Source organism: Dromiciops gliroides, chromosome 1 (genome assembly GCF_019393635.1).
Source record: "Dromiciops gliroides isolate mDroGli1 chromosome 1, mDroGli1.pri, whole genome shotgun sequence".
Classification (NCBI taxonomy): Eukaryota; Metazoa; Chordata; class Mammalia; order Microbiotheria; family Microbiotheriidae; genus Dromiciops; species Dromiciops gliroides.
In genome coordinates this window covers 526,190,632-526,217,048 of record NC_057861.1, presented here as the reverse complement: position 1 = coordinate 526,217,048, position 26,417 = coordinate 526,190,632, and the positions used below count along the sequence as shown (strand labels likewise).

Sequence of the window (26,417 nt, the reverse complement as noted above, 5' to 3'; positions counted from 1 at the left end):
TTTCTGTCTCTCTGTCTCTGTCTGTCTCTGTGTCTCTGTCTGTCTCTGTGTCTCTGTCTCTGTCTCTCTGTCTCTGTCTCTCTGTCTCTGTCTGTCTCTGTCTCTCTGTCTCTCTGTCTCTCTGTCTCTGTCTGTCTCTCTGTGTCTCTTTCTATCTCTCTGTCTCTCTCTCTGTCTCTCTGTGTCTCTGTCTCTGTCTCTGTGTCTGTCTCTCTGTGTCTCTGTCTCTCTGTCCCTGTCTCTGTCTGTCTCTCTCTATCTCTCTGTCTCTCTCTCTGTCTCTCTGTGTCTCTTTCTGTCTCTCTCTCTCTCTTTCTCTGTCTGTGTCTGTCTCTCTGTGTCTCTCTGTGTGTCTCTTTCTGTCTCTCTGTCTGTCTGTCTCTCTCTGTGTCTGTGTCTCTGTGTCTCTCTGTGTGTCTCTTTCTCTCTCTCTCTCTCTCTCTCTCTCTCTCTCTCTCTCTCTCTCTCTCTCTCTCTCTGTCTCTCTGAGGGAGCTTAGTTGGTGCATAAGAGGACCACCCCACCCAGGAAACATCCTGTGTGACAATGGGGTGATCACAGCCTCAGGAAGAAGCCAAGATCCCACTGGGTCAAGGTGTTCTACTATCATGCCTATAGGAAGCAGGCTAGGGAAAAGGGGGCTCTGGCTTCCCCTAGAATATATGGCTTTAAAGGGTGGTTGCTCAACATTGTAAAGGAAAAAACTTTTTGAAGACTTAAGAACTCTGATCAGCACAATGACCAGCCACAATTCCAGGAAACCACTGATGAAACATGCTTGCTACACACCTCTTGACAGAGAGGTGACAGACTCTGGGCTCAAAATGAGACATATTTTTTGAATGTGACTAATTTAGGAATTTGTTTTGCTTGACTATGTGTATTTCTTACAAGAGTTTTGTTTTTCTCCTTTCTCTTCTAATGGGAAGGAGAGAAAATAGATTTTTATTCATTGAAAAAAATTTAATTTTTTAATAGGGTGGTTTGGGTTTTTGTTTTACCAGTTCTGACTAAATGTTTTATTTTGAGAATATCCAGTAGCCCCAGCCCACCAAAATCTTAACAGTAAGTCAGCAGCTCCCTCCCCCTGAAGACATGAGCACTCTCCTCCTAAAGAATGGATACACTGGGGGCAGCTAGGTGGCACAGTGGATAAAGCACCGGCCCTGGATTCAGAAAGACCTGAGTTCAAATCTGACTTCAGACCTTTGACACATACTAGTTGTGTGACCCTGAGCAAGTCACTTAACCTTCACTGCCCTGCCCAAAAAAAAAAAAAAAAAAGAATGCATACACTAATTCAGTTCCACCTTGGGGCTCCCAGATCTCAAGGTGCTTGCATACACACACTTTCTTTCTTTTTTTTTCTTTTTTGTGAGGCAATTAGGGCTAAGTGACTTGCCCAGGGTCATACAGCTAGTAAGTGTCAAGCATCTGAGTCTAAATTTGAACTCAGGTACTCCTGACTCCAGGGCCAGTGCTCTATCCACTGCGCCACCTAGCTGCCCCTAATACACACATTTTCAAACTTCATCCCAGACTTTATTATCATCTACATTTTCTCACGAAGCCAAGGATTCTTACTAGATTTCAAGGGAGAGTGGGGGTCCATGAACTTGAATAGGGAAAAAGATCACATCTTCATTTCAATAGAATTGATTTCTTTTGTAATTCTATACTTTATTTTATACATTTAAAAGAATTATTCTTTTTTTTCTTTTGGTGGGACAATGAGGGTTAAATGATTTGCCCAGGGTCACACAGCTAGTGTCAAGTGTCTGAAGCCGCATTCGAACTCAGGTCCTCTTGAAGCCAGGGCCGGTGCTTTAGCCACTGCGCCACCCAGCTGCCCCCTTGCTTGAGTTCTTAAGGAAGGGTGTAGAGGGAGGGAGAGAGGAAGAGTATTCAGAACACAAAGTTTTTAAAAATCTCATTATCAGACCTGCCCTCCAAAAGCTAGCTGATCTCTGAACAAAGCAAAAAGGATGAAAAGGCCCAGGCCCAATTCAACAAGAGAGAAATAATGATTTCTCTCTGTTTCATGTATGAGTGAAATTACAAGTCAAGTTCTTAATCCCTCCCCTTGTGCAAGTGTTTATTCATATACTTATGCACAGAGAAGTGACTTGTTCTTAGTAAGCATCTATGAAGAAACATGTAAGAAATACTCTTGGGGAAGGGGCTAGGTGGCGCAGTGGATAAAGCACCAACCCTGGATTCAGGAGGACCTGAGTTCAAATCCGGCCTCAGACACTTGACAGTTACTAGCTGTGTGACCCTGGGGACAGGCTAGGCCTTTCCTTTCCACACAGCCTGTCCCCCATGCCTGGAGTGCTTTCTCTCCTCAGCTCCGTATTATAAAATCCCTCGGTTTCCTCCCGAGACAGCTCAAGGGGCCTCATTGCCCCACCAAAAAAAAAAAATTAAAAAGAAAAGAAAAAAAAAGAAATATTCATGGGGTATTATACTTTGTATTGTACAATGCATAAATAAATGATATATACATGGAAAAATTTTTGAAAAAAAAAAAAAGACTTAAGGTCTTAGCGATAGAAGGTAAATACCTCCAAAATCTCTTCCCCCCAGCCTTCAATAGAGCTATTTAGAGATGCATCCATTCCAAGAGGTCTGTGTTAGTAACTGATGACCTGAGGGTGACTTGTTTAATCCACCTAAGCCATGTTCTCTGGTCCTAACCCCCACCACCACCAAGTCGGCAGAAGGCGGAAGAGTCCAAATTCCATTCAATTTAGCACCTGCCCATGGGAAGGTAAGCAGTCAGATATAACTGATCCCATGCATAAGAAGGTCTATATATAGTCTCCCTGTACACAGACTCACGCAGTCCCAGAGGATGCTGAGCAGGGAGAACAAAAACCAGAAGCTATTTCTAGCCGGTACATCGGGCCTCCTGGAGCTAGGCAGAAAGAAGCTGCCCGGGGACCCAGCCAAGTACTCATCCAGCAACCCTCCCTGCCCCGACTTCTCCTCTAGGCGGGTGACAAGGCAGACCCTTGAGGTCCTGGGGCTTGGGGGGAGGTGGGGGGGGAGGGGAAGAATGGGAGCGCTACAATGACAGACTTATGTCTGGAAGAGCTAAAGGGCAGCCATTTCAGCCCCTAGCCACAAGCTGGGTGGAGGGAGCTGGAGATGGTCCCTGACCTTTCAGGGTATACAGTAGTCCGTAGAGCAGAAGCCCCAGACACCGCTTGGAAAAGCTTCCCCAGAAAACCTCAAACACCCTCTAGTATTTGCTTACAGGGTCTCTCTACATATCCTAGACGAAGTCCACAAGTCAAAGCCCTGGATAAATTGCTCATTCACTTAGAGATGGGGCCCTCGCCCTGTACCATGAATCACACCCAGGCAGAGAACACAAAAGCGCCTTCTCTTCTGCCCCCGACACCAGGGCCCCATGGAGACTTAGAGGGAGACGGGAAGGATGCTGGTGTTGTACCCTCCCCCGACAAAGAACCAGTTCCTTCAGAGGGGGAAGATGGCAAGATCCTTTCCAACAGACAGACTTGGGGGAAACTAGATGGAGCTGCCCTTAGCCTGATGGAGATCCAGAGGGGCATGCACAAAAATTCCTCTTTGGGGAAGGAATTGTTCAAACACTCCAGCTCTCTCGGGTCCCAGGGGAGGACAAAGGAAAAAATCATGCCAGAAATTTTAAAATGCCCATGGAGGTCATTGTTTGGGGGAAGTAGATTTTGTTTTGTTTCGAAAGGTTAAGTCCCAATAAGAGAAACGTGACAAAACAGACATCTTTTCACAGGTCAGGAGAGAGGAAATGTCGATTGGCACTATATACCTTGTCACCAATTGTAATGAAGGTCCTTGAGTCCAGGTTCCTGGGAGGCCTGGAAAAAAAAAGAAAAAGAAAAGAAAATCCTATGAGTCTTTTCACTTTGGGGGTGGGGGGTAGGGAAGGGTGTCCAGATGCTCAGCTGTGTGTGAGCATCACAATTAGAAGGCAGCGTAATAGAATGAGCACCGGGTGAAGATCTGGGTTCTCATCCTAGCTCTAACTCTCAATAGCTATGTGACCCTATGTAACTCACTTAACACTTCTAACCTCACTCTCCTCTTCTGAAAAATGGGGATACCCACCTACTTTCACAAGGTCACTGTAAGCCTCAAATGAAACAATGGATGTGAAAACACTTTATAATTATATAACATCAGCTGAGTCATCACAATCACCAGAAGAGCCTCCCTGTTCACTCTGAAAGCTGACACCAATATTTTACTCACAAGGTAATGATCTCAGCCTAAATCACGTGTTCTACCCCATGGTAAGGTGTCAAGTGGACAGACAGACACCTTACTGACTCAAAGAATTCAAGGCCCCATTGCCTTCCTCCCCCAACTGGCTTATTTCATGATAGATAAAATACAGACTCATCTATCTTTTTACACTCTGGTTCTGAACTATCTTTGCAGACTGCTCACATATTATTCCTCCTCTCACACATTCTGTATATCTACCAAACTGGCCAGTTTGCTGTTCTCCATAAAGAACATTCCATCTGCCTCTGCTAGGCCCTTCCTTTCCACACAGCCTGTCCCCCATGCCTGGAGTGCTTTCTCTCCTCAGCTCCGTATTATAAAATCCCTCAATTTCCTCCCGAGACAGCTCAAGGGGCCAGTTTCTACAAGATTCTTGTATTGAGTGCTCTCCTAACGCTTCCCTCCCCCCCAATTACTTTGTGTTAATTCTGTCTAGATTTTGTACATGTTTATCTATATGCTTGACATTCCCTTTCCCTCCTCCACAGGTGAACTTAAGTCCCTTGGGGGCAGGGATTGTTGACCTTTGCTCTGCATCTCCGGCATCCAGCTCGATGCCGCTGAACACTTGTTGAATTAACCGAAATCCTGCCAGAGCCACGGTGAGGGAGGGCACTGGAATTGGGCACTTTACAGAGGGTAAAGAGCATGGCAAAGCCTGAACAAATGGCTCTGTTTTCAAACACTCACTCCCCCACAGTAACAGATTATGCCCATCGCCGAGTGTTGGCATGAGGAGGCAAACGCTGAGTAAAACAGTGAGAGCAGGTCAGACTTGCTTACAAGCCTGAATTAAAAGGTCTGCTTCTGACTTCGCAAAGCCACATTTAAATGTTCTCAGCAATAGGTGACCCGCTGCCGATTAGGTCTCACTCCCAATAAGAGTAAAGTGGCTATTTATCACTAAGGTTAATTAATCCAGCTCCCCAAAATCCTCCCAGAAAAACCCCTGACCAATTACTACACTGGCAAAGACAAGGTTCAGGATCTCAAGTTACCCCATAAAAAAGCATACCTAGGGCTAATTTGTGGTGGCCTAAAAACATTTTGGGGGAGCAAAAGATGAAAAAATTTCAGAGAGAAGTGCCTCTCAAAAGATCACAAAGCCCCATTTCAAGGGACAAGGTCAGGCCCATCTTCAGGTTTCTTCCATTCTTCTTCCTGTCCATGCAAAGGGTTACAAAAAGTGGCTCTTTGGACTTCAGGTAGCCCCCCCCCTTTTACTATTTTCTGATGGACTGATCGAGAACTAGTTCTTTTTACACTAAAGACTATTTATAGATAGCTAACATGTCCCAACGGGATTGGAGGCTTCCTGAGGGAAAGAGCCAACCAAGCTTTGTATCTCCTCCCACTGAGTACAGTGCCACACAAGCCTACTGAACTGGAAGAGCCCCTCCCCACTGAAGCTGCCACTTGCGAAAGACTGCATGGGAAAAGACAGCAACAAACTTACGTTGGGTTGGAGACAGGCGGCTTGTTGGAGAAACATTGTATTTTTAAATCCTTCTTGTTCTTGATTTTTCCTGGAAAACAGAAAAGTTCATAGAGATCAGAAGCTCTCTTTAGTAGGGGTCTGTGTGCTTTCTAAAAAAAATTGGGGGGTGGTGGATAAAGCACTGGCCCCAGATTCAGGAGGACCTGAGTTCAAATTCGGCCTCAGACACTTGACACTTACTAGCTGTGTGACCCTGGGCAAGTCACTTAATCCTCATTGCCCAACAAAAACAAAAACAAAAATTTTTTTTACAACTATTTCAATGATATTGGTTTCTTATCTAATCCTATACATTTTTATTATGCTGAGAAAGGATTCATAGGTTTCCCTAGGCTGCAAATGGGGTTTAGGATGCAAAAAAAGATTGAGAACCCCTGAACAGACACGTGCAATAATAATAGCTGGCATTTAGAGGGCCCTTTTGAGGTTTGCAAAGCACTTTCCACATCTTATTTCATTTGAGCCCAATAGCAATCCTGCCAGGAAGGAACAAGAAGAATTATCCGTGTTTTACAGATGAGGAACCTTTGACTTAGAATTATGAAGTCACTACAGCAAAACTGAATGTCAGGGGCAGCTAGATGGCACAGTGGATAGAGCACCAGCCCTAGAGTTAGGAGTACCTGAGTTCAAATCCGGCCTCAGACACTTAACACTTACTCGCTGTGTGACCCTGGACAAGTCACTTAACCCCCATTGCCTCACTAAAAAAAAAAAAAACTGAATGTCAGAGGCAGAATCTGAATCCAGGGCTTCCTGACCCCAGGTCTAGCGTTCCCTATGCTATGCCTCTCCATATTACACAATCTTTCCAGATTTCTGCTGTCTCTGCAGAAAATTCTGGTAGTACCCCTAAACTTTGTACTTCTATCAATTATACCCCACAAGCCTTCGGGTCTTCTTCCCCTCTTCCTGATCAATATCTCCTCTTCTTCTCCTTCTCCTACCCATGCCCTCCCTCCCCTCCTCCCCCCCACAAAGGCCCATCTGCTGGTAAAACTTGAGAAACTGGAGCATGAAGGTGAAATGATTCTCAAGGTCGGTTGATCTCAGAGGCTGGGCCAAGGGGAGAACTATGCCCTCCTGACTCTTTGTCCCCTGCTCAGACTCCCAGCCCATGCCTCAAGCATGAAGTAACCGCAGGCCCATGGTCCCTGTCAATCAGCTTCTCCACCTGGCCTGGAATTCTGGGGGCCAGGCAGCTGTCGACCTCCCTCCACCTAGCTTGCCCCAGAGACCCAGGACATGACCAGGCAGGCACAAGAAGAAAGGATCTGGCAGCCTGACAGATGAGGGGGAACTACGGCACGACAGTCCTGCGAGGTGATGCCATCTCTTTCAAAAAGCAGGAGACTAAAGAGATGCCATACCCTCTCTAGTTACCAAGGGTCAGAGGAGGCTTCTGGGAAGAGTCATGCTCAAGTAGCATTTACCAGGTAATAGAGGGCTGGCTGCCTTAAAGTGAGAGGATCATGAATCTAGTGCCGGAAGAGTCTTCAGGGTTAATACAGCTTATTTGGAAACTGAGGCAGAGGGAGGTTAAGTAATTTACCCAGAGTTGTCAATAAGTAAGCATAAAAGTTTGTATTTATTGGGATTTAAACCCAAGTCTTCTGATTGGAGAGCCAGCTTCAGTTCCCTATTCCAGGGGACCCTCAGCCCAGCATTTCCAAGCATCAACCACATATGCCACCCAGTACCTCCCTCAGATGGAGTTTTCTACCATCTTTGACCAAAGACAACTCCACCTAACATCAGGGAAGCCGAGTTCTCTCCTCTGAGGCAAGTGCTGGCTTGCATTGTGTTAACCCATATTCTTCCCATCCTGCCATCCCTCACCTCTCTAACAACCGGGTTACCATCAAGAAGACTATTCTCAGGCAGCTAGGTGGAGTAGTGGATAAAGTACCAGCCCTGGATTCAGGAGTACCCGAATTCAAATCTGGCCTCAGACACTTGACACTTAACTAAGCTGTGTGACCCTGGGCAAGTCACTTAACCCTCATTGCCCTGCAAAAACAAAACAAAAAAAAAAAAAAAAAAGAAGACTATTCTCTGCCAAGCTGAAGCTCTCCTCTGGAAATGAATTATGGGAAGTGAAAGCCTCCTCTGAATTCCTGGAACTTGCTACCCAGCAAAAGTTTCAAGTTCAAAAGCTTTTGAGAGATAAAACTGATAAAACCCAGATTTGCTAGATAAGCAGTAACAGAACTGAAAGTTAAAACACTAAACAAAGAGGCAAGAATCTAATATTTCTGTTCCCAGTTCAGTTGGTGACTTGGTGGTAGACAAATATCTCTGGGCTTGTTTGCCCAAGTGTGAAAGAAGGATCCCATCTGTCCAATGATGACCTCATTGAGGTGAGATGGGGGAGAGTGAAGAGAGAATAAATGAGTCAAAGAATGGATGACCACCCTGGGTTGGTGATTCAGGCCCTCAGAAGAAAGGTACTAAAAAGTATACTTTTTTTCAGGAGGAAAGTGGAAGGGGCCAGACTTCCAATAGCCCAGTCATCATCCTACAGGCAGACCACATCCTCCTGAAACAGATCTAGACACAATCACTTCTATCCAGCACCAGAATAAAAGGGGTCACTAATGCTAGGGGAAAGAAAAAGGTCATTGATACAGTAAAAGAAAGGTCATGGGGGCAGCTAGGTGGTGCAGTGGATAAAGCACCGGCCCTGGATTCAGGAGTACCTGAGTTCAAATCCAGCCTCAGACACTTAACACTTACTAGCTGTGTGACCCTGGGCAAGTCATTGAACCCCCATTGCCCTGCCAAAAAAAAAAAAAAAAAGGCCATGACCTCTTGCTCCAGAGACCTAGGTCTTAAACATAGCTTATTATGTCATAGATAAAAAGGCTGATCTCTCATCCTCCACTGGGGATGGATAGCCATGGGTGGAGCCATTTTGGGGCCACCAAACAAAACTTTCTGCTCTCTTCTCTAATGAAGTCCTAACCAAATACAGCCATACTGAATTATCCTTCTGGGCTCTGCAGTCTCCATTAGGAACAGTGAAGGCTGCCAGGCTTAGCAGGATAGTAGGGGAAAAGAAGGAGGTAAGGCCAGGGTGGAAAGATAACACTATAAGAAAAGACAGCTCCTAGAGTTGAGCTATTAGACTGACTCCCAGCAACAATTCATTTTGACTCAACAAGCATTTATTAGGCACCAACTGTGTGCTTGGCACAGAGATACATGCTAGTCATACAAAAACAAAAATGAAAACAAGTCCCCACACCCATGAAACTCACAAATGAGTCACTTTGCCAGGCTTCTGGGGCTACAAGAAACCTATGGATTCTAATATGGAGAGGAAAAAAAATGGCTCAGTTTAAATCCCTCAGAGTCAAGCACCCCAAATCACTGAGGTTTTCATTTGCCTAGGGAAATAGACAATTATCTCCAACCATCTTAAAACCCATTTCTTCCATGAAATGTTGAGGTTAAGCAACTTGCCCATGGCTACAGTGCCACTGCCAACAGCAGGATTTGAACCCAGCACACTGTCCACTGTGCCAATGTGTGTGCCAGCTTCATCTCCCCAAATACTGTCAGTTTCCTGAGGGTCAGCACTTCGTGTTATTTGTTCTCTGGGTGCTATGGGCACTTAAGTGAATTCTCAAGAAGCTCCCCAGGCAGAGGGCTCATCCAAGGACACTGCTCCTGCAGACGCAGCCCTACCCATCACTCGATGAACGTACTTGCTCGTGGAGGTGCTCAAAGTCCCACAGCTGTGGGTCAGACACAAGCAGGGAATTTTGCCAAAGACTTGGAACTTTGGAGGTAGGTTGGCTACTTGTCTCTCTCAGTTTGGGCCACTAGAGGTCGCCACGTCCTTGTAATTTCGGACGGGCCCTTGCCTTCCCCAAGCTACTGGGGATAGGAGAACCAGGGGCTTAGTCACAGCAACCACAGTCTACACTGTTCATCCTCCTCAGCTCCATTAGGCAAAGTTCATACCAAAAGAAAGGTCTAGCCAGAGCATCCGTGTTAGAATCGTGACGACTGTCGAGGTTAACTCTCATAAGAAATACACAGAGTGGGGATCAGCGGCCCAGTCCAGTTCAACAAATATTTATTAAGCATCTACTACATTCAAATGAGTATTGACCCAGAGAACATTGCAACGCCCAATGGTTTTGGAGTCAATAGTTTCCTATTACCTCTCGGTCCAAACATAAAATCCTTTGGCTTTCATTGTTCGGTTGTTTCAATTGCCGACTCTTGGTAGCCCCATCTGGGGTTTTCTTGGCAAAGACACTAGAGTGGTTTGCCATTTCCTTCTCCGGCTTATTTTACAGATAGGGAAACTGAGGCAACCAGAGTGAAGTGACTTGGCCAGGGTCACACAGCCAGTTAATGTGTGATTTGAACTCAGAAAGATGAGTCTTCCTGACTTCCAGGCCCAGCATTCAGTACTTATGACCCCACCGAGTTGTCCTTTTAAAGCCCCTTCCTACCTTTCCACTCTTCTTTTTTTTTTTTTTTTGGTGAGGCAATTGGAGTTAAGTAACTTGCCCAGGGTCACACAGCTAGTAAGTGTTAAGTATCTGAATCCGGATTTGAACTCAGGTCCTCCTGAATCCAGGGCCAGTGCTCTATCCACTGTGCCACCTAGCTGCCCCCTTTTCCAATCTTCTTACACTTTAATCCCCTATACTTACTGGTCCTCCAACTTGAGACCCCATCTCCCTCCTGATTCCAGGCATTCTCACTGGCTATCCCCCATGCCTAGCATCCTCTGCCTCTTCAGCTCCAACTCTTGGCTTCCCTCGAGTCCCAGCCAAAATCCCACCTTCTAGGAGAGGCCTTTTCTGGGCCTCCATAATCTTACTGCCTTCCCTCTAAGACGGCCCGCAATTTATCCCTACGTACCTTGTATGTACACAGGGTTATTTATATGTTGCTTCCTCCATTAGACTGTGAGCTCCTTAAGAGTAGGAACTGGCGAGGGCAGCTAGGAGTGGATAAAGCACTGGCCCTGGATTCAGGAGGACCTGAGTTCAAATCTACCCTCAGACACTTGACACTTACTAACTGTGTGACCCTGGGCAAGTCACTTAACCCTCATTGCCCCACCAAAAAAAAAAAAAAGAGTAGGAACTGGCTTTTACCTTTCTCTGGATCCCCAAAGATCAGCACAGGGTCTGGCACACAGTAGGCACTATATAAATGCTTGTTGACTGACTGGGTTCAAATGTCAACTCTGCTATTTACTGCCTATCTGACTTTGTTCAAGCTACTTAACCTCTCGCCAGAAGAGGTTCTTTATCTATAAAATAAGGAGCGGATACATGACCTCTGAAGTCCCCTCAGGCTCTAGATCTATGACCCTATGACAATGGAGAGGTATACAGTAGGTGTGAATTTTTTGTAACATGTTACAAGCAAGGAATTAAGGACTGGCATAAGATTGTCAAAGAATAGTCTAAATGAAAAATGGTTACATGGGAAAGGGAGGGTGTAACTATTGGAATGACGCCACCTGCTGGAGACTTACTGTAGAAGAGTTCTGCCCATGAAGCGAAGGTCTTTGAGGGCAAGACCAGGAGTCAGGAAGTGACGCAGGCTAGTGGGAGGAGGAAGGAAGAGACTGGCGCTCAGTCTCACGCTCTTTCCTCTGGACTCTGGTGGAGAGCGGAGCTAGAAATGTGCTCTCCCTTTAATAGATAGGAATCTAGGCCTTTCTCTCTCTTTACCAAATTCTTATTCTCCTTAATAAATGCTTAAAAGTCTAACTCTTGCTAATGCTTATAATTTATTGGCGACCACTCATTAGATATTTTAGACAGTTTAGCTAGAATTTTAGCCCTTAACAAGGGATAACTGTTGACCAGCCTGGAGGGTTCCACAGGGAAATCAAGGCAAGCCCCCAGCACACTGAGAGAACCCAACCTTTTGAGGAGGAACTGAAGGAAAGAAATGGACAAGAGTCACGTAGGATGGGCAGCCATGGATGGGTTGTGAGGTCAACAGATCAGCCCATCAGTGAGATCACAGATAATAATAGCAGCTAAAAATGTATATAACATTTATTGCTATATGCCAGGCACTGAGCTAAGCATTTTACACTTATTACCTCATTTGTTCCTCCTGGGAGGTAGGTGCTATTATTATCCCCATTTTACAGATGAGGAAACTGAGACAAGCAGAGGTTAAATAGCTTGCCCAGAATCATGCAGCTACTGAGTAGTGAGGCCAGATTTGAACTCGTCTTTTCTGATTCCAGTCTTTGTTCTATCCACTGTGCCACTGAGCTGCTCTTACAGCACCTAGCTGCCCACAGTTCCATCAGAATATCTAAGTATATGCAGGACACTGACGTAGGCACAAAAAGCATAAAAACACGGCCTGAGAGAAGCAGCAGGGCATAGTAAAGAGCATGCCTCAGAGAGCAAGAAGAAGCCCTGGGTTTGATTCCCAGCTCTCCCAATTCTCTAGCTCTGTGATTGTGGGCAAGTCACTTCTCAGCCTCAGTTCCCTAATCTATAAAAATGGGGACAATATTACTCAAGCTACTTACTTTATCTTGCAGAGCTGCTTCAAAAGAAGCATTTTACACAATTTATAGTGCCCTAAAATCAAATTATACAGATGGAAAGCAAGAGAACAAGAAATTAGGATGAAAGAAGACACAAGGAAAGTTAAGGAATTGCTAGATAGATCCACAAGCCAAGACAAACTCACTGATGTTACATATTATTTAAATACACTGTATTACATGGTTATTATTACATGCTTCTTATATAGGCATATGGTAATACTGATAAGAAGGGCTTAGGCTCAAAAGAAGGTGAAGCAAGGTCAAATGCACAGCAAATCACTCCTGAGAACCAGGGATGCGAAAAGGATCATGATGGTCAGAGGTCAGGTCACATGTAAGAGGTGACACTCTCCACTAAAACCTTTAAAGATCCACTGGAGGGCAATTAAATTCCACAGCAATGACACTCTAACAGTGAATCAATTCACCACTATGTGAGATTGGGCTTTGTTGTTTTTTCTTCAGTCATTTGGGTCATGTCTGACGCTTGGTGACCCCACCTGGGGTTTTCTTGGCAAAGACAGTGGAGTGGTATGAGGAAACTGAGGTAAACAGGGTGAAGTGATTTGCCCAGGGTCACACAGCTAGTGTCTGAGGCCAAATCTGATCTCAGAAAGATGAGTTTACTTGATTCCAAATCCAGTGCTCTATTCACTGCGCCACCTCCCTGCCCCAGGCTCTGCTATACCTGATGGTAACCCCCTGGGGATACAGTGCCATCTAGTTCAACCCATAGCCTAAAAAGAATCCCCACTACAGCATACCTGATCATTCTGGGTACACCCCATGGCTTTGTCCTGGGCTACCCTCAGTCCAAGATTTCATCAACTTCCATGGGCTCAGTGACCATCTCTATGCAGATGGCCCCCAGGTGTATCTATCTAGCTTTGGTCTCTCTTCTGAGCTCCAGTCTTTCATCAGTCAGCCAGCATTTATTAAGCACCTACTATGTGGCAGGCACTGCGCTAAGTGCTGGAGACACAAAGGCAAAAAAACAAACCAACCAACCAAAAAACCCACAGCCCCTGCTCTCAAGGAATTCACAGTCTCATGGGGGAAACAATATGCAAACAACGATGGACCAACAAGATCTCTATGGAACAAGATATATACAGGATATGTTGGAGGTGGTCTTAGAGGGAAGGCCTCTTAGGGTGAAGAAGACTCAGAAAGGCTTCTTGGAAAAGTCAAGATTTTCACTGATGTTTGTGTAAATCATGTTACCATTTTGACCTTATTTTAGTGTGAGATGTTATCCATACCTAGTTTCTGCCACACTGTTTTCCACTTTTCCCAAGAAGTTTTTGTCAAATAATGAGTTCCAAAAGCTTGGATCTTTGGATTTATCATATACTAGATTACTGTAGTCGTTTACTGTAGTGTCATTTCTACCTATTCTATTCTAATGATCCACCTCTCTATTTCTTAGCCACAACCAGATTGTTTTGATAATCACTACTTTATAATACAGTTTGAGATCTGGTACTGCTAGACCACCTTCTTTCATATTTTTTCATTGATTCCCATGATATCCTTGAGCTTTTGTTTTTCCGGATGAATTTTGTTATTATTTTTTCTAGATCTATAAATTTTTTTGATAGTTTGGTATAGCACTAAATAAATTAATTAAATTAGGTAGGATTGTCATTTTTATTATATTGGCTCAGCCTACCCAAGTTCACTGTCATTGGAAAGAAGTCAAGAGGCAGAGATGAGGAGAGTGCATTCCAGGCATGGGAGGACAGCAGGCCTGAGATAGAGTATCCTGTCTGAGGAACAACAGGGAAGTCAGGCTCACACAGTAAGTGAGAAGAGAAGGTCTAAGACTGGGAATGCTGGAAGAGGCCAGGTTCCAAAGGTCTTTATAAACCCGAGGATTTCACATTTGATGCTGGAGGTGATAAGGAGCCAACTGTCTATTAGCTATTTCCAACTGGATGTCCCAGAGCTATCTCATTATCCTTTCCCCCAAAGTCACCTCTCTTCCAAATCTCTGTTATTTTTGTCAAAAACACCATCATCTTCTCGGTTATTTCTGTTTGCAACCTTAGAATCATGTTCACGTTTTCACTTTCAGCATGGTAAAGTGAGTGCCCTTAGAGGTCCAGGGTCCAAATCCTGCTTATTACGTAGGTAACCATAGGCAAGTACCATAAAGGCCTCAGTTTCTTCATCTGTAAAATGAAGAAGTTGGCCTCTGAGATCATTTCTAGCTTGAGATCTTCAATCCTATGTATGACTCACCTCCCAATCGGGACATTTTGTTGTTTCTTCCTCCACAACTCATCTCGCATCTTTCTCGTTATCTTTACTCATACCACAACTACCCAGCATAGGCCCTCCTTGCATCTGGCTGGAACTCTTGATTCCCTCTCCTCTCCCCCACTCCACCCCCCCAGCCCCCCCCCCTCCCCTCTCCCTCTTCCCCTTTCCCCTTGGAGGCAATCTGGATTAAGTGACTTGCCCAGGGTCACAGAGTTAGTGTCTGAGGTCAAATTTGAACTCAGGTCCTCTTGACTCTAGGGCCAGGACTCCATCTGCTACACCACCTAACTGCCCCCTTAAACTCTTACAATAGCCTAGCTTCCTCTTTAGTCTCCATCCCATCTCCCTTCTCCAAACCATCCTCCAACTGTCAATGAAAGCATGGCTCTGACTATTACAGAACATACAGTACACTTGGGCAAGTGATAACACAGGACATAAATGTGCAATACCATACAACAAATACACTACAGAGCAGACTATATGACAAGGTTAAGAAATACAAGGAAACATGAAGATAGAGATATTATTTCTAATGGCACCTGGGGGTGGGGAATCAGAGAAGGCTTCTTGGAGGAAGTGGCATGTAAGCTGGACCCTAAAGGGTGGCTAGAAGTGGTTACAGTTCAGAAGTCTCTACACCTAGCTTCTTTTGACTCTTCTTTTAAAAGGGCAGGGGAGGGGCAGCTAGGTGGCGCAGTGGATAGAGCACTGACCAGGGGAGTCAGGAGGACCTGAGTTCAAATTTGATCTCAGACACTTAACACTTACTAGCTGTGTGACCCTTGGCAAGTCACTTAACCCAATTGCCTCACTAAAAAAAAAAGGGGGGGCAGGGGAATGGGGCAGCTAGGTGGCACAGTGGATAGAGCACTGACCAGGGGAGTCAGGAGGACATGAGTTCAAGTCCAGCCTCAGACACTTACTAGCTATGTGACCCTGGACAAGTCACTTAAGCACCACTGCCTCCAAAACAGGGCGGGAGGAGGCACGCAGGGGAAACAAGCCCAGGCAGACCCTACAAGCAAAAGGAATGACATACACAAAGACAAAGAGCCAGGAAAGCATTAACACAATCAAAGAATCACAGATCGAAGATGGGAAAGGTAGCTAAGAGGACACCTAGTGAGTCCTGGGAACATTTTACAGCTGAGGTAAAAACAACTCAGAGTGTGACCAAAGCCACAGTAATACTAAGTATCAATGGCAGAATTTGAACCCAGGTCTTCTGTCTCCAAATCGGATGCTCTTTCCCTGACATCATGCTGGCAACTGACTTAAATTGAATACCTAACAAACTGGGAACTAGGACAGGATTCTTTCTTTCCACCTGTGACTTAAAGGGGAGAAGAGGGTAAGAGCAGAGCAGGAAGAGAAGAACCTTGGGCTGAGAGGAGGGCTAGACTCATCTCTACTATCTGCTGAGATAACCCGCTGCCAATTCAGACCAAGCACAGAAAAACTAACAAAAGAACATTCCTGAAAGTCAGAACAGCTCTGGCTGAGTGTGGTATCCCAAGCCCTTCTGGGCTCACTGAATGAGACCTTGTGCTCTGTCCTCACCATCGAGGAAGAGTCAAGGACCCTTGCTGAGCACCCAGTCCGGCCCTCTGCAATCCTGTAAGCCCTTTCCTCTCCTTAACATTGTTCTCTATTCTCTGCCTTTTCCTCCTCAACCAAGGATCACAAGGAGAGAAGCTATTTCCCAGCGCTGTTTTAATTCAGCTGCAAGAGGGAGAGGTCTCAATATAGAGGAAGTCTAACGATGCCAACACATCTGCAGACACAAGGCATGGGTCCCAATTTGGAAGGGGGGGGAGTGGCAGTGACGATCTGAGTCTGTTCCCTACTTCCTGCCGGGCCCAGAAAGGATACGCATCCTTCCTTCTGCAGGAAGCCAAGAAGGACTCCCAATAAGTACAACTGATCCCTCTGCCACAGGATAGGGAGAAAAGTACAATGGGGTCTGGAGCCAGAGATCCAAGTTCCTCCTTGGTGACTCCTTTATGACCCTCTGTGCCTTCCAGTCTCTCTAAGCCTCCCTTTCCTCTCTATAAAATGGGCATGTGATAATACCTGTGCCGATGAGATAATGCATACTCTGAGGCGGAAAGGACAAAAGTGCTGGTATTTAAACAGGACTCTAAGGTTTTACAAAGCAGTCACCATCCCTCAGCAACTTGGACTCACAATAACCCCGTGAAGGTGCTCATTGAAGATTATCTTTGATTCCATTTTACAGATGGGGAAATGAGCTCAGAACGGTGGCATCCCACAGCATCCCATAGCTAGTGTCAGGACCCAGAGATGAATGCAGATCTGTCCTGCTGCAGACTAGAAAGCTCCCTGAAAGCAGGGATTGTTTGGTTTTTGTCTGAGGGCTCTAACACCTACCCCAGCACCTCCCACAGAGCAGGGGCTGCTGAGGTGAACACCATTAACTCCAGGTCCAGAGCTCTTCCCATTAGACCACACTGCCCCAAATCCCTAGGTCACTCCAAATACAACTGGCTGGTTTGCTCCTGTTTCAAGAATAACCCACAAAATCAGGCCTCTCACAAGCCATTCCTGGTCCCTCAGCGCCTGAGAACCCATGTGAGGGGGATGTACCCAAGAGCCCAGCTGTTCCAGGGCCACTCTTTGCCAATAGGCAAGATTCTCCTCCTAGGAGCCACTAACCTCCAGGTCCCACTAACCAGGAAGCTATAAATAGGACCAGAAGAATGCAACTCAGCTGACCTGTGGTGGAGATCAATTTAGCTTTCAATGACCCAGGAGAAGAAATTCCCAGGCTGATCTGGATTGTTTTTTCAAGTTCTTTCTTTTGCAAATTTGAGCAATAAGCAAAAAGCAGCCTGGTAAAAAGGCTGTAAGCTGCCCAGCATTGGGGGGGGGGGGGAGAATGCCCTTAGCCTTGGACCCCTTCCCAAGCCTCCACTCCATCCATTCATTTAGCAAGCATTTATTGAACACCTGTATGCCTTGTACTAGGTACAAAGACCCAAAAAAAAGTCTCTGCCGGGAAGCTAGGTGGCGCATGGGCAGCTAGGTGGCGCAGTGGATAGAGCACCGGCCCTGAGGTCAGGAGTACCTGAGTTCAAATCCGGCCTCAGACACTCAACACTTACTAGCTGTGTGACCCTGGGCAAGTCACTTAACCCCAATTGCCTCACTAAAAATTTTAAAAAATTAAAAAAAAAAAAGTCTCTGCCCTCAAGGAATTTCTATTCTTGGGAGGGGGGCACAGGGGAGAAACATAAGGGAACAAAATAAATAAAAGGTAATCTTGAGAGGAGGGAACTATCAAGTGAAGATACCAGGAAGAGCTTGACATAAAGGTTAGTACTTGCATTAAGCCTTGAAGGAAACTAGTTAGGCATTTCGAGAGTGAACTTGCAGTTAGAAAGACTTGGATTCCAATCCTGCCCCAGTCTCCTGAGAGAGGTGTGACCCTGGGCAAGTCACATAACCTCTCTCTTAACTTCTAGTAAAAATGAAGGGGGGGGCGCAGCTAGGTGGCACAGTAGATAAAGCACTGCCCCTGGATTCAAGAGGACCTGAGTTCAAATCTGGCCTCAGATACTTGACAGGTACTAGCTGTGTGACCCTGGTCAAGTCACTTAACCCTCACTGCCCTGCCCCCCAAAAAAAATATGAAGGGGGAAAAGGGGGAAGGGAAGGAGATGACCTTCCAGCTCCAAGTTGATGCTTCCATGATCCTAAGAAAAAGGTGAAGAGAGAAAGCTCCTAGCCTTTACAAAGCACCGAGATGGAATGCAGTGGACCAGGGACAGCCAGTTTGGCTAGAACACAGAGTATGTGAGAAAAAGGAAAATGCACTAGGCCCAGAAGAGGTAAGCCGGAGTCAGATTCTGAATGGCTTTAAATATCCAAAAGGGAAAAGAGAGAGAGAGAGAGAGAGAGAGAGAGAGAGAGAGAGAGAGAGAGGAATGTGTATTTTATCCCAGATCAAGAGGGATCCACTTGACTTTGCTAAGTTGGGGGATAAGTTTCTGTACTGTGAATTGTAACTCCTCTCTTATTAAAAGTTAAGTCGGGGCAGCTAGGTGGCACAGTGGATAAATCATCGGCCCTGGATTCAGGAGGACCTGAGTTCAAATCCGGCCTCAGACACTTGATACTTACTAGCTGTGTGACCCTGGGCAAGTCACTTAACCCCAATTGCCCCCCCCACACACACACACACACACAAAGTTAAGTCATCAGACAACCCCAAAACACATCCAAAAAGGCTCCCCCTCTCCAAGATGTGAAGGGAGGGAAAAAAAAAGTGCACTTAATGGCCCAAGCCTCACTGAGTAGCCTGACTCTCCAGGGTATCCTAGTTATAACTCTCTCCTGCCTCTCTCTGCATAGCCTGAAACCAACAGCCCTACATTAACTGGGTCTCCTGTGGGTTGTGGCTTCCAAAGCCCATCAAAACCCCAAAGGAACTGTCCCATCCTAAATCCATCCAGTAAGAAGAATTGGGCCAGGGGAGGGGGGGGGGGCAGCAAGCTAGGTGGTGCAAATGGATAAAGCACCTGGATTCAGGAAGACCTGAGTTCAAATCCAGAATCAGACACTTGACACTTACTGTGTGACTCTGGGCAAGTCACTTAACCCCCACTGCCCTGAAAAAAAAAAAAAAGAATTGGGAGCTAGACTTAGAGCTTGCCTGTGGGACCCAGAAGCCCTAGGGAGTCACCAATGTCTTCACCACCTACAGCCTCCAGGGACACACCCTCTGGCTGGGAGCCTTCCAGGATAGGTGAGCCATGTTCCTAGTCAAGCTTAAGACTGCATTAAAATCTGGAGGGGTACTTGCATCTGGATGTATACGTGTGCATATACAGATAGACAAAAATCTATTTTTTTTACAAATCAGATTTTAAATGCATTAGGAAGCTCATAGTTTCATGAATCTTTCAATGAATCATTTTCCCAAGGATTCTTTTGCAATGCTGATGGGTACTAGAAAGACATTAGATTTGTAATCAGAAGACCCAGTGTCTGAATCTCAACCCTGCTATTTACTTACTGGCTCTGTGTGACCTTGGAGAAGTCATTTAACCTTTTGTTGGCATCAGTTACCTACCTGTAAAATGGGAGTGAAATATTTGTATGACCTACCTTATTATAAGGGATCAAAAGATATAACATATTTAAGGCACCAGATGAGGCTATCATGATTGTCACCACCTAAACAATCAATCTGGCGGTTTCAGGTTTTCACATGGAGAATTGTGTGTTTTGTTTTGAAGTTTCCCTCCCTTCTGAACAAGGCACAGGTATTATAGATGCGGACAATAGAAGCACTGTGAGTAACAACACACCTTCAATCAGTGACTGAACCTAGGTTAAAAATCAGGGCTAATGGAAGAGCAAGAAGCGCCCCTCCACCCTCAACTGCTGTCTTCTACAGAAGTTGTCAGAAGAACACCATTATCTCAGAGGTAGTGTTTGGTTTAACCATGAAGTCAAAATAGCAGCCCTGTGGATGGAGTACGCATAAACACAGTGGGGGAACTCTCACAAATTTTTAAATTTAATTTAAAAATTAAAAATTAAGTTATTTTAAATGAAATTCATTCAATTAAATTAACTTTAAAAGTTAAAAAAAATTAAAAATAAAGATAACAATATACCACAAAAAAAACTGATGTAAATAAATCATAACATGAAGGAAAAAAAAAAAAAGAGACCACTTCCAGTCTAACAGTCATTTTTAGTCACTAGCTAGCCAGGTTTGAAACCATGCTAGCCCACTGTAGATTTGTTGACCCCACCCAAATCTGATCTCTTTTCCTTCTTCAGCACTTTGTAACTGTCTGCACTGGGAATGCTTGCATTAAGTTAAAAATTGCTAGTATGTTGCCTTAGAAGTAATATGCTATTTTATTTTACATATTTCAGACTACCAACCAGACTATAAACTCCTCAAGGGCAGGGCCAGTCCTCTGCTTCTTTTGATAGCACTCAAGGACTCCACACAAGGCTTTGCACAACAAAGGGGTAATATCCCTAAACACCATCATCTGCAGATAGAAGGCATTTAATACAAGCTTATGGATTTGCAAAGTGCTTTACATCCTGTTTCTCAATGAATATTAGTATATTATTCCCCCATTTTAGAGATAAGGACAATGACGTCAATGAAGGTAAAGTGACTTGCCCAGAGTCACACAGCTAGTGTCTGAGGTCAAACCTGAACTCAGGAAGAAGAGTCTTCCCGACTCCAGGCCCAGCGCTATCTACCATGCCACCTAACTGCCCTCAAATTTAAAATTTTAAATCCCCATAATTTACCAGAATCTAAAGTGGTATCTTACTAAATATGCTAATGGGATATAACAGAAACCCTGACAGAGGGAACCCCTACCTAAATTAACTTGAAGGACTCCATACTTGTCCCCACTCTGCAATCAAAGAGGGGAGCTGAAGTAACTCCAGGCATTAGAGTGTCCATAATGGGGAAATAGAGAACCTGAAAACACCTCTCTCCAAGCAGAGGCCACTTAAGGAAGCTTGATGCAGTGGGGCAATATGGAGTCTGGTTTTGAATCAAAACTTTGCCACTTACTACATGAGTAAATCATGGGTTCTCTTTGGGCTTCAGTTTCCTGCTCTGTAAACTGAGAAGGTTGGACTTATTCTAATGTATGTATGTGTATGTCTAAGATGACTCACAAATCAGAAAAGATAATTTAAAAAAAAATCTCTTCACAGTTCTGTGGCGAAATATCCTTTACAGGGCTGTCACCACCTCTAATTAGTAAATTGCATTAGCTCCCTATTACCTCTAGGATCAAATAGAAACCTTTTTTTTTGGGGGGGGGGCCTTAAAAGTTCTTCATAACTTGGTCCCCGTCCTACCTTTCCACTCTTTTTGTACACTGTTTCCTGCCCCTGGCTCTGACCGTACTACCCGACTTGCTCTTCCTCACACAGCTCGCTCCACCTCCCCTCATGTTGCTTTTCTACTGCCTGTCTCTCATGACTGCAATGGTCTGAATATCCTTTCATGTCCTTCCTCCACCAGCTCCTAATACCTTCCCTTCAAAGGTTACCATGTATCTCTCTGTTTTGTAAGAAACTTATTGTTGTCTCTGTAGTAATAAAACCTTCTTGAGAACAGAGAACATTATTTTGCTTTTGTCTCTGCATACCCAGTGCCTAGCACGAGGACAAACATTAGGCACTTCATAAGTGCTTATTGAATGATTATACCCCAGGAGTCTATGACCCTAAGTGGGGCAGCTATTCATTCAACACATACTGAGAATCTATCCTTTGGGGGCAGCTAGGTGGTGCAGTGGATCAAGCACCGGCCCGAATTCAGAAGGACCTGAGTTCAAATATGACCTCAGACACTTGACACTTACTAGCTGTGTGACCTTGGGCAAGTCACTTAACCCTCATTGCCCCATCAAAAAAAAAGAAGAAGAAGAAGAAGAAGAAAGAAAATCTATCCTTTGCAAAAAGCAGCTTGGTGGCACAGTGGAAAGAGCACTGGCCCTGAAGTTGAGATGGCCTTGATATAGGAGGCAAAAAAGGGGTTAACAGAAAAACCTAAGATCCAAGCTCTAATTCAGATATTAGCTCTAAGAGAGATTCAGACCTCAGTTAATGGATAACTTTCAAGTCAGTATGCTAAGATCTCTTACCCACATAAATCAGTACCCATAACAGGAACACAGGGAGGCAGGCCATGAAAACCTTAGACTATAACAATGATACATTAACAGACTATAGAAACTCAAATTAGGGATAAATGATAAATGAAGATATTTTGGAAACTAGCCATGGGAACCAGAAAGAGACATGCCCAGAAAAGGCCAAAATTTGTCCCCAGATTCACCTTATGACCTGTAAACCCCAAAAACACACCTCCACAGAAAAAGGTACCCGCCTTGGGGGTTGTCTTAGGACCCCAGGAACTCCAAAATAGGACAGGCCCTCCCCTGCACCTCCCTAAGGTGGAGATTATTATGAGACTGACAATCAATTTATCCATACTATAAATATAACTGTCTTTTCTTTCACTATTTGAGAGATACCTTTCCACTATTCTTGTTCTCTCCCTGTGTTCACTCACAGTATTGCAATAAAACTTGGGAAACTGAGTCATGTCATTCCTTTGGGACCACTCACAATCAATTTGACCCTAATTCCATCCCACATCATTCTGAGTTCAAATTTCACCTCAGACACTTACTAGCTGTGTCACCCTGGGCAAATCACTTAGACCCAATTGCCTTAAACATCCAGGGCCATCTCTCATTGTCCTGATAATGTATCTTGCCACTGGATCCAGATGGCTCTGGAGGAGAGAGTGAGGCCAGTGACTTTGCACAGTCCTACCTCACTTAAATCCAATTCACTGCAAGTCATGATATCTGTCATGGTCTTCTTTGAGGAAAAAAAAAAGACAAACAACAACAACAATCCTTTGCAAGACAAAGTACAAAATATAAGTAAGACATGATATGATCCCTGGCCTCATGGAGCTTAGAGTATGGGAGAGGAGATAAAACACAGACAGCAAGAATACACGATAATAATACTTAATAAGTTCATTAGAAATGTGCAAAACATAGTCACACCGCTTAAAAGTATGTGTCAAACTGGGAGTGAAGCCAGTCTCCCACAGTCATGGCTCTTTCCACTACATCATCCCACCCATTAGCCGCAGAGCTCACTCATCTCATCTCTACATCTCAGGAGGATAGGGCCCATTGAAGGATATGAACAAAAGAGGAACTGCAAATGATCACCAACCATACGAAATCATGGCTCCCAATCACTAAGAGAAAAATACAAATCAGAGAAGGCCTAAGTCCTCACACCCAGCAAACTGGCAAATCTGACAAAAGATAGGAATAGTCAATGTTGTAGGGGCTATGGGAAGATAGGCACCCTGGCATATTGCTGGTGTAGCTGTGAATCGGCACAAGTGTTCTGGAATCATGAAAATCAAGTGACTAAAATGTCTGTCCCCTTTGACCTGGAGATTCCACTGCTAGGCATATAGCTCAAGGAAGTCACTGATAAGAAGCTTCCAAAACAGAGTAAAGTAAGCAAATCCAGGAAAACAATATAGACAATAACTACAACAATGTTAATGGAAAGAATGACAAACACAAAACAACCAAGAGTGAATGTTGTAAAATTACAAAGAACAACTATGAGAAGACATTCCCGACCCTATTCCTTTGCAGAGAAATATATGCAAATATTGAATATATTTTCAGACTTTTTTGATAGAATGAGCAATTTTGCTGATTTTTCCCTCTTTCTCTTTTTGTCTTTTAAAAAAATATATTGGGGGCAGCTAGGTGGCACAGTGGAAAAAGCACCAGCTCTGGCTGGATTCAGGAGGACCTGAGTTCAAATCCAGCCTCAGACACGTGACATTTACTAGATGTGTGACCCTGGGCAAGTCACTTAACCCTCATTGCCCCACCCCACCCCCCAAAATAAAAATACTTGTTATATGGGTTGGCCCTCTGGGAGAGGGGAAGGATACTGGGAGAAATTTTGGCAATGTAAAAAACAAAGGCTATCAATACAATTTTATTTTTTAAAAAGGAACATGGGATCATGCACTTAAAATACAATGATCAGGGCAGCTAGATGGCACAGTGGATAGAGCACTGGCCCTGGAGTCAGGAGGACCTGAGTTCAAATTTGGCCTCAGACACTTAACACTTACTGGCTGTGTGACCCTGGGCAAGTCACTTAACCCCAATTGCCTCACCAAAAAAAGAAAAAGAAAGGAAAAAATACAATGATCAAAAGCTTAGACTCAAAAAAGAGATTTGAGAATTTGCCCCCTTCCTGTGTTGCAGGTGTTGAGAGTACAGGTGCATAACACTATATATGATGTTGGATTTGGTTGGTGTGTTGGTTAGCTTGGTGAAAGGTGCTCTTTTTCTCCTTTCTAAAATTCTTTGTTTAAAAGGACAACCTGCTGAAAGTGGGGAAGAAGGAGAGAAATACTGGGAAATGCTGCTGATATAAAAACAAAAGGCATCAATTAAAAACATTATTAAGAGAGAATGGGGGGGGGGGCTAGGTGGTGCAGTGGATAAAGCACCAGCCCTGGATTCAGGAGGACCTGAGTTCAAATCTGACCTCAGACACTTGACACTTCCTAGCTGTGTGACCCTGGGCAAGTCACAACACCCATTGCCCACCAAAACAAAAAAACAAAAAAAAAGACAGAATGGGGCCGGGTGGTTTAGAGAGCCTCTAGCCCAGATAGGAACATCAATAAAAACAACCCCCATTCAGGTCAGCCCAGAACTCAGCATAGTGTCTGGCACAAAACATTCTTAATAAGCCCTTGCTGATTGACTGTTGGTTCTCTTTGGGGATCAAACTGTGATGGATGGAAGGGTTTACACTTTCCTCCCTGGAGTCACAGTTTCCTCCAAGCCAGGGGCTTTCCTACTATTCTTACCCAGGGCTCAGGTTAGGAATAAGGAACCTGAATGCATGTGTGTAGTTGCCCTGGGCTGTGAGCCCAAGCCTGGCGCCTAAGAGGTGGGGTGGGCAGGCTCAGCTTGACAGCTGGACAGTCTCCCACTCAACACGTCTCGGCAGCATGTGATAAGCACTTGGGAGTATGATGTCAAGGCCCTCCCAGCAGCTGTGGGCCTTTACCTTTGGAGTAAGAAAACCAACCGGAAGGAAGCTACCCCTGCCCCTTCCACCTGCTCTCAGTCCCCCATGACTCACCAAAGAGGCCAGCAGAGCAGCAAGGGAAGTGTGAGGTCTTGGCCCTCTCCCAGAGGTAACATAGTACAGTGGAAAGAGCCAGACCTGGGTTTGAATTCTTCTCTGGAGTTTCTGACTTTAAGCAAGTCCTTTAACCTGCCAGGGCCACGGTCTCCTAATCTTTAAAAAGAAGGGGTTGGTGGGTGGCTAGGTGGTGCAGTGGATAAAGCACCGGCCCTGGATTCAGGAGTACCTGAGTTCAAATCCGGCCTCAGACACTTGACACTTACTAGCTGTGTGACCCTGGGCAAGTCACTTAACCCCCACTACCCCACAAAAAAAAAAAAAAGAAGGGGTTGGTGGGGCAGCTAGGTGGCGAAGTGGATAGAACATCGGCCCTTGATTCAGGAGGACCTGAGTTCAAATCTGGCCTCACACACTTGACACTTACTAGCTGTGTGACCCTGGGCAAGTCACTTAACCCCGATTGCCTCACCCCCCCCAAAAAAAAGAAGGGGTTGGTCTAGTTGGCCTCAGAGGTTCACTAGTACAGTAAAGAGAGGACTAGACTTGGAATTAGAAAGACCTGAGTTCAGGTCCCACCTTAACCATTGTATGGGTGACCATGCATAAGTCACAATTTCTCTGGGCCTCAGTTTCCTCATCTGTAGAATGAGGACTTGGACTAGATGGCCTCTTAGGTCCCTTCCAGCTCTGGGTCTATAGTCCTACAATCCCTTCTTCCTCCTCCTTTGACACCAACCGCCCCATTAAAAAAAAAAATCACAACAATGATTTGGAAGTCATTCTGCAGTGCTTCCTAAATCACATGTCCTCAAAAGCAAGCACTTCCTTCTGGGCTCCTTCTCTACAGCCTCCGGGCCTTAACAGACCTCTTAACTTCCCTGACTGACAGATCAACCATACTTGCCTGTCACCCAAACTAAGCACATAGTCCACCTTGTATCCCAGGTTTCTTGGCATACACAGTTCACCTTATTGACTCCACTTGGCCCCAATGCATTAGTCAGAGGAAAGCTAGGAGCACAGGGCCAACATCAGAAAATGCAATTGTTTGTCGGAAGT

General features: G+C 45.0%; 1 protein-coding gene across 2 annotated transcripts in view; it reads right to left on the bottom strand.

Moving 5' to 3' along the window:
- Nucleotides 1-26,417, bottom strand: part of MAP2K3 (mitogen-activated protein kinase kinase 3) — an 84,076-nt gene that overhangs the window by 24,258 nt on the left and 33,401 nt on the right. For both annotated transcript variants that reach the window (XM_043976592.1, XM_043976593.1), the window contains exons 2-3: nucleotides 5,750-5,819; nucleotides 3,815-3,863 (exon numbers count right to left, since the gene is read on the bottom strand). In XM_043976592.1, coding sequence (XP_043832527.1) covers nucleotides 3,815-3,863; nucleotides 5,750-5,819 — 119 coding nt within the window. The remainder of the gene's footprint in view (nucleotides 1-3,814; nucleotides 3,864-5,749; nucleotides 5,820-26,417) is intronic.